An 8,595-nucleotide genomic window follows, 5' to 3' on the forward strand; every position below is an offset into this window, starting at 1 on the left:
TTGTGACTTTCGTGAACCCCTTCGAAGGAAAAAAAATACCAAATCGTAGACTTTGAAATTTGGAGTCCAATTTCCACATAGCAAAATTACTTAGATTCAAGAAAAAACAAACTTTATGAAATTGGAGGTAAATGCATCAATCATTTCTTTCCATATAAAGGTCTAGTGAGATGAAATGAAATGGGCAGAACAAAAAAAATAAATGGTGTATCTGTTCATCAGCACAGGAGAAAAAAAAGGGAATGAAAAATAAAGCCTTCTTCAACAAACTTATCTTCAATTTCCAACATGGTTCATAGCTACCTTGATTTAATTAATGGCGTGGTAATCATCTTTCATAAATCTCCCATATGATCAAAAGATCCTTTGTGATGTTATTTGTAATTCATGATGGAATGATCAATGTATTGCAACAGGAAACCTTCACACTCGATCAAGATTTGATAATAATTTTGTATTAATAGTTGGAGAAAATATAGATATGAGAAAAAAGCATTGCCTGCAAGTGGCACCACTAACCACATCACATATATAATATAACATTAATTAATGTACAAACACATAGAAGAAACAACATATATGATAGTAATCTTTGTCCAATGGGAAACAAAAGCGGATGTAGCAGTGAATTTCATCATTCTCTGTGGATCCCAGCACCATGATATATGTTTCTAATAGAACACATTTCCTTTACAACGTCTCCCATCTCCATTCGTTCTCTCGGAGATTCTGCAGAACACACCACTCCAATCCTCACTAAAGATACCAAACACTCCTGCAAACGACGTATCTTATCATTGTAATTCTCAGCAATGTTTGTAGCGCTTTCTTCATCATCTTCTAAAAGAATTAATGGATCTAGAATCTCCATCACTCGATCTGGCAAAGTCAACTGGACAAATTTGTGAAGACTTAGGCCATCCTTAAACATGTCATCTGTGGGGCATTTTCCAGTGAATATCTCCAATAAAAGAATCCCATAGCTATACGCATCTCCGGCTGTGGACACATGACCACCTGCCCCATATTCTGCAATTCCACACATCTTTTACACTTTTTGTTGTGATAAAGGATATAAGATACCAGTTAGAAACTAAAAGTAAATATGAGGTTTGATTTTGAAAAAAAGGTGGAAATTTTATCAAAGAGATGATAGATAATTGAATGATCTCTTCACATTTAGAAACCTAAGTTGCAAGGAAAGAGTCTAGAACTTTTAGTGAAAAAAATAAGAAATGATTTAGCACAATGAAAGAAAATATAAAGTTATGTCCCATGTTGCATCAGTACAAGTACGAGTGTCGGAATTTGACATAGGTATTGTGTGTCAGATTCAATAAACCTAAAAAAGAATGATTTGTAGATTGGCCAAAATATTTTAATCAATTGTCAAATTTTAATTTTTTACATAATAATATTATTTTAACCAGTGACATATTTAAATTTTAATAAGTTAAGTTGATATAATGTTTTATTTCTTTTTAAGATAATTACTAATAGGATGAGTAAAATTCAAAATGTGCAATAATTATAAAGTTGTGACAGTAACATAAAAAAAATAGAAAGCAGATAAAAGAGATCTAGAACTGTCTTAGAGACTCCTGCAATTTGAGACGTGTCCCACAGGGGTACTTCATCCGTTTAGAAGAATCCATATAACATGGGTTTTGGCAAATCAAGTCATGTAAGTGGTGAACCAATTTCTCAACATGATTTTTTCATGATAATTTCTCAACATGATTTTTTCATCTGAAACAAACCAAGTATCAGTGATTACACATCCAAAAGCACTACAAAAGTAGATCAAATTAAACTTCATACTACTTATAAGGTAAAAAATAAGTAAAAGTAGAAGGAAAGTGAAATGATGTCATTTTCTAAGTACAAACATAATAGTTGTAAATGTCAAATCTTTAATTTCACTTTCATGTTGACTTGGGAGAGGCAACTTAAAAGGCAATTGTTGAAAAATCCATTAAACACAAGGAAGTAGAATGAATAGTGCACCAACCAAACGTGTCTCCTAAAGGGAAATGGCATCATTTTACCTTCGTTTCCAAGGGAAATACTATTTCCGTCACAACATTAATCCAAAAGTCTCGTATTATTATTAGTAATTATTAGAAAACTCCTTGACCTATATTTATCAAACACCTTAAATTTAGGGATTGTGGGCCCTAAGTCCCGGCCATGACTCTGTCTAGAATCATCTAACCATACTAGGAAAGTGTCGCTTGTCATGTGTTCAAGCGCTTTTGGAGAACCTAACTCATCTTTCTTCCGTACCACTTTTCTTTGAAAAAAATGAACAAAAGAAAGCAAGGGTTCAGAGTGTGGGAACCATCCTCCACTGACGTCTAGAGGGAAGTGTGTGCACCTTCAGCAGATGGAGTGGAGTTAACTTATGATACGCCGATTGGGAACTTTGTCGGCGGTCATTAATCTGGAAATCCTTGTGAGGTTGATGCCAGAAAGTGGCTACTTGACGCCCACCCTTGAAAATGGCTACTTGACCCCCACCCTTCGCCCGAACCAGTGGAATGAAAACAACTACCTAACTCTATGTTTTTTGTTTTGAAAATTGACATTGCATTAATATTCAAAAGTATTGGGCGGGGACAAGATGTCCCACAAATGATACATAAAAGTGGTCTGCAAACCAATTACAAAGCATGTTAGATAGGTGAGACAACCAGCGACACGACAAACATGGACTCCCTAGCTAAGGACTCCTTCCTTTGCTAGAATATCCGTCGCTTCATTAGACGACCTCCTACGATGCTCAATCCTTGGCTCCAATAATCTTATTAAGTCTAAAATCTCTACAATTAATGCAGTGACCACAAAATTTACAAATGCAGTAACCAAAAAATCTACAGATGCAAAAGGAGACAGGGTGTTATACCTTCGTGGATGAGTGGTTGCTAAATGTTTGGCTTTGTCACTCTCCTCAGAGTGTTATACCTTCGTGCAAGGGTGGTTGCCGATTGTCCAGCTCTAGACAATCCTGGCAAATGGTTCACCCAATCTTCGAAATGGCGAAGGGGTTGCACACACGGTGTCAGGCTGTGGCAATGACGCCCAGCGGTAGTAGGATCCAATCAAACAGGGGCTCGTCTGATTGGTCAACTCTGGGGCTTTTTGGTCCTTTTTGAAAAGTTAGATAATTTTGAAAAAAGACACTTTTCATGGTACTTTTGCTTCTTTCATTGGAATATATTTTCTCTCATGGGTCTTCGGGGTGTTTTACTGCTCTAGCTCATTTAAGAAGCACGATTTGATTCATCATTGGAGTGTTGGGTCACAGTAGGTCGTATGACACACAAAATGAGGTATCAACATAAGCTTTTTTGTTAGCCACACTAAAGACACAAAAAATAGAAGGCAATAAAAATTAAACTCATAATCAATCATTTTAAAATATGACAATGCTACTATTTTACATAACACAAATTAGTTCATAGTAAATGTAACTCTATGGAGATGCGACGTTCTACTACAAGCTCATCTAAAAGAATAGGCCATGCTTTACAAAGGGTACGATATGTTAAAAAGTATTTTAGACAATTAATGGTGATATTAGTAATTACCCAAATCTTGGGGTTATTTTTTGTTGAGAAAAATTAGTCATGGGTTTTTTTGGAAATTTATTTACAAAATTTCTAATTATTTTCTAATAATATTAGAGATTTTATTGAATAATTGAATAATTACTTCTCCGAATTTTTGCGAATTTATAACTTTTTAACCATTTACATGATTATCATTTTCTACACAACTATTTTGCATAAAGAACTCACGATCATAGGTACTAAAAAGGCCGCCTATTATTTAGGTGAGATGTACGAGACCACTTGATGTAAAATAACATTCCTATATACTCTGTCAATAAATATAGAAATGCTATCAAGTAATTTTTTTGGTTCAAGATGCTAATTTAGCCTTTGTTGCGCTACATTATGTACCTAATAAGTGAGAAATATTTTATAAAACTCATTGAGAATAGACTGGATGACGAAAATTGACAAAATTATTACCTGGAGCAATGTAGCCAATAGTTCCCTTTAATCCAGTTGTGCTGCTTTGATCTTCAGATGAGCTCTGAATGATTCTTGGATAAAACTTGGCTAACCCAAAATCACCCACATGAGCATTCATGTCTTCATCCAAAAAAATGTTGCTTGGCTTTAGATCACAATGAACAATCGGGGTATGGCAATGATGGTGAAGATAATCCAGCACAGAAGCTATGTCAATTGCTATGTTTAATCTCTTAATGAAGTTTAAACTTCCTAATTGATGTTGCCCATCTAATTTTGAATGCAACCACTTCTCTAGACTCCCATTTGGCATGAACTCAAGCACGAGAGCTTTGAAATCATTACCTCCAAAATCGATGCTTGAACAAGAAGTTAAGATCTTCACAAGATTTCGATGACGAATGTTTCTCAATGCATTGCATTCAGCTATGAAACTCTTTGAAGCTCCCCTTAAGTGAAGGTTGAGTACTTTGACAGCAACAACATTTTCAATGCGACTGAGCATACCCTTATACACTGATCCATAACTTCCCGTGCCTATCAAATTGGCTGAAGAGAACCCATCTGTTGCTTTACAGAGTTCTGCATAAGAAACCTTTAAATGCCGGCCCTCCATAGAAGATAGGGAAGATGGTTTCTTCCTTGACTTTCTTATCCAGTAAAGTGAAGTAGGGACACACAATAACAAAATCAAACATACAACCGCACCTACTACTAGGATGATTACTCTAGAAACATGGGCTTTTCCTTGTCTGTCATTAGCTAGGACTGGGCATGTAGGCAACTTTAGTTCTGGGATACCACCACAAAGATTATCATTTCCCATGACTGAAATTGCACTAGCATTTCCAAAGACACCTTGTTTTGGTACTTCACCCTCAAAATTATTGAAGGACAAGTTTAGATATTGTAGAAACTTAAACCCCTGTAGATATTTTGGAATCTTCCCTGAGAAGTTATTGTGTGAAAGATCAAGGACTTCAATGGATGTTAATGTAGTAAAAACTGACGAAATATCTCCCAGGAAGGCATTACCCTGCATATAAAGTTGTCGCATGCTCTTACAATTTGCAAGAGTGCTGGGGATTTCACCTGCCAATTTGTTCTCAGAAACAGCCAATAGCTCTAGAATTTTCAAGTTACCCACTTCTGATGGGAGTGAGCCCGTCAAAGAATTTTGAGACAAAATGAGTTCGATTGATAGCGAAGAAAGGCCAATGATTTGTTTTGGTATCGTAGCTGTAAGGTTATTTCGAGAAAGGCTCAATCTTAAAAGTTTTGTACAGTTTGCAAGAGATAGAGGTATGCTTCCTTGCAGGTTGTTGTATCCTAAATCGAGGGCGGTCAATTGAGTAATATTTCCAATATTGTATGGGATTTTCCCGGACAAACTATTATCTCCCAAGTAGAGTTGTTGTAAGTTCTGGAGCATCCCAATTGAAGCGGGAATAGAACCCGTGATGAAGTTTGAATATATAGCAAAAGTTTGTAAGTTGATGAGATTCCCGATCTGACTAGGGATGTTACCAGAAATTTGGTTTTGTCCTATTGACAACAAAGAAAGTTGAGTTGAGAGATTGGTTATGGAGTTGGGCAATATGCCACCAAAATGATTTCTGTTCATGGATAACTCATTTAGATTACTACAGTTGGTCAAAGAAGTGATAAATTTCAAGTCATCAGCTCTACCAAGGCCTAGATAATTATAGCCCAAGTCAAATCCGAGTAGATTCTTTGCCCATCCAATATTTTCAGGCACTGGTCCGCTAAACTGGTTCCCTTCCATTCCAAGCAATTCAAGACTTGAAACATTGGATAATGAAATTGGAATGTGTCCGGTAAATTGATTGGCTCCTAAAAGAAGATATTTGAGTTTAGTAAGAGAGAATCCTATGTTGGGTGGAAGGGTTCCGTTTAACTGGTTTACTGCTACGGCAAAGTTCACAAGAAACGAGAGATTATTATAAAAAGAGGAAGGAACCGCACCGGATAATAAATTTACAGAAAGGGTGATCCATTTCAAGTTATTAATTCGGGCCAGGTCATCTGGGATGTGTCCCACCAAACTATTGTCACGTAAATCGAGACGGGTGAGAGATGATACGTTCCCAAGTTGAGGTGCAATGCTCCCTGTAAGATGATTATGAGCAAGAAACAACAAGGATAGCTTCGGTAGAGTGCTAAGTTGGATGGGAATTTTCCCTGTAAACTCATTGTAACTCAAATCGATGACTCCGAGGTCCCTACAGTGTGTGAGATTGGAGGGAATTTCCCCTCCCAAGGAATTATAGCTCATATTAAGATGTCGCAGTCTAAATAGAAGGCCAATATCTTGGGATATTTGGCCATTGAAGCTGTTTTCTTGGAGGTGGATTTCCCTAAGGAAGGTGAGGTTGGATATGGCAGGAGATAGAGTACCCACCAAGGTCTGCCCACTAAGGTTCAATACAGTGACCCTTTGATGCCTCCGAGCGCACGTGACTCCATTCCAGTGGCAGAAATGGAGAGTATGGTTCCATGATGATAAGGCTCCAAGAGGATCACTTCTTATCCCACCCTTAAAAGCGAGCAGAGCCATTCGATCGGTTTCGTTTCCAAGTAAGGTGGTGGCGGTTGCAGAATTCGAATGTACTGCGTTCATGGCAAAGAAGAGATTTACAGAGAAGAAAAATGACCAAAGCACACTAAGAAGACTCATACCTGGTAGCTCCATCCGGGTTGAAGCTCTTCTTGTGCTGAGCAAAGACAAGATTTTATTTATTTTTTGTCTCCCAATTTCATTTGATCACACTCAACCTTTATACAGCACGAAATGATGATCAGACCCTCTACTTTTTATTTAAAAAAACAATTTAATATTTAGTATTCGACTGAAAATGGTTAACTACTTGAGGATAAATATACCGGGCACCAGCCGTCCCACTCACACTGATATCGACACATCTATTTTGATACTGACACCACTGACACACTAATATCCACACTTATCTATTTTGATACTGGCACCAGCCACACAGTTATCTATTTTGATAGTGGCACCACTCACACGGGACCATTTTCGTTAAATCCACAGTTACATATTTTGATAATGGCACTACTCACTGATATCCACACTTACTATTTTGATACTGGCACCACTCACATGTGAGCTTCTTCCCTTCTTCTTCGATATTTTTCCATTCCTTGAGTAGCAGTAAAGTTTCTTTATTTTTTTCAGTCTTCACAGAGAAAGACTGATCCTCTTTTTTTCCCCAACTTTTCTGAATCGATATAGAGAATTGTCACTTGATTGTGTCGGCTATCAAATATCAATTAACTTGACTTCATCAGTTTATTTATTAGGTCTTTAGATTAAAGGGGTTTTTGCAAAGAGAGTCTTCCACTATGGACTATAGGTCTTTAGATTAAAGGGGTTTATCCAAAAAGAGTCTTCCACTATGGACTATTTGCAAAGGGAGCTCATATTTACGCCCCTTTTAACACCCGCATTTAAACGTGGTGACCGGCTATAATGAGTTGTCAGTTAGTACAAAAAAAGAGTACTTCTAAAATGACAAGAATACCCTTTCAATAAACCGCCTATTCCATCTCTCACAATCAAAATCTTTCCACTTTCTCTGGCCTTACCAAAATCCCCTGTTCCTTTATCTCGCCTGACCAAAATCTGAAACCCTCATTTCGTCTTTCTCGCACGACCAAAATGGAGACCTTCGAGCTCTCTCCGTCTCTAAGCTCAAATCGAAAAAAGAGGCTGCCATCATCACAGGTGTCTATCTCTGGTCATGAAAATATCTCATGTCTATGAAAACAGGATTTTCCATTTTGTGCTATTAGATTTGCTTCTCAAGTGTTCGGTGAAATGCCCGAGAAGGGATTGATTAGATATTGGCATCCAATTCAGAGAGAAAAAAAAATATGAAAGTAATTCCTTGGCACTGAAATTGAGGACAAGCTCCAATACGAATTGTTCAGACATGAAACATTCCAGTTTTAAATTTGATCTCTTGGCACAATTCCGTCCAGATGGAGTTGATTCAACAAAAATCAGAACTCTCTCCCACTATACTTTTAGGTATTGAATTCACAATCACAACCTCCAAGGCAACACTCAAACAACAAAGTTCAGAGCTCTTTCCCTTGGAGGGAGGCTTTTAGGCCTTGAAGGCAAAATGATGTCATCTTCGCCTTGGGATTGTCCTGCTTGGCCAGAAATTGCCGTGGCCAGGGTGAGGGTTAGGGTTATGGTTTGGAGAAGAAATCGACTTCCTCTTTCTTCTCGCCCTTCTTCCGTTGTGAATGGATGGAGAAGACGAAGATGGATTACACTGCTATTACTGCTTACTTATTGGAGAAAGATCTTCAAGTTCTGATTTGGGTTTTGGGAGAGAAAAAGCAGAAACGAGGTTTACAGATTTTGATCGTGAGAGATGACATAGGCGGTTTATTGAAAGGGTATTCTCGTCATTTTAGAAGTACTCTTTTTTTTGGTACTAACTAACAACTCATCCAAGCCGGTCACGGCGTTTAAATGCGGGTGTCCGCAGAATTAATAGGG

General features: G+C 37.5%; 1 protein-coding gene across 2 annotated transcripts; it reads right to left on the minus strand.

Moving 5' to 3' along the window:
- Positions 1-439: 439 nt before the first annotated feature.
- LOC143859299 (uncharacterized) lies at positions 440-6,896 on the minus strand. Of its 2 annotated transcripts, XM_077370025.1 has the most exons (3): positions 6,741-6,890; positions 4,038-6,671; positions 440-1,029 (listed from the first exon to the last, which is right to left on the minus strand). In XM_077370025.1, exons 1-3 carry the CDS (start codon positions 6,751-6,753, stop codon positions 635-637), a joined length of 3,042 nt encoding a protein of 1,013 aa, XP_077226140.1. In that variant the 5' UTR covers positions 6,754-6,890; the 3' UTR covers positions 440-634. The 2 variants fall into 2 exon arrangements, with proteins under 2 accessions (XP_077226140.1, XP_077226139.1); XM_077370024.1 differs by having other exon boundaries at positions 4,038-6,896.
- Between the last annotated feature and the right edge of the window lie 1,699 nt (positions 6,897-8,595).

The sequence above is a fragment of the Tasmannia lanceolata genome, unplaced genomic scaffold (assembly GCF_043159265.1).
Source record: "Tasmannia lanceolata isolate RefF3 unplaced genomic scaffold, GAP_Taslan_0.1 ptg000029l, whole genome shotgun sequence".
NCBI lineage: Eukaryota > Viridiplantae > Streptophyta > Magnoliopsida > Canellales > Winteraceae > Tasmannia > Tasmannia lanceolata.

Bases quoted from the DNA above. Each gene is read 5' to 3' on its own strand.
- LOC143859299 (XM_077370024.1), bottom strand. From the start codon at position 6,753: ATGGAGCTACCAGGTATGAGTCTTCTTAGTGTGCTTTGGTCATTTTTC. The intron at 1,030-4,037 runs GTAATAATTTTG...GTGGAATTGCAG, and splicing joins TATTGGCTACATTGCTCCAG to AATATGGGGCAGGTGGTCAT.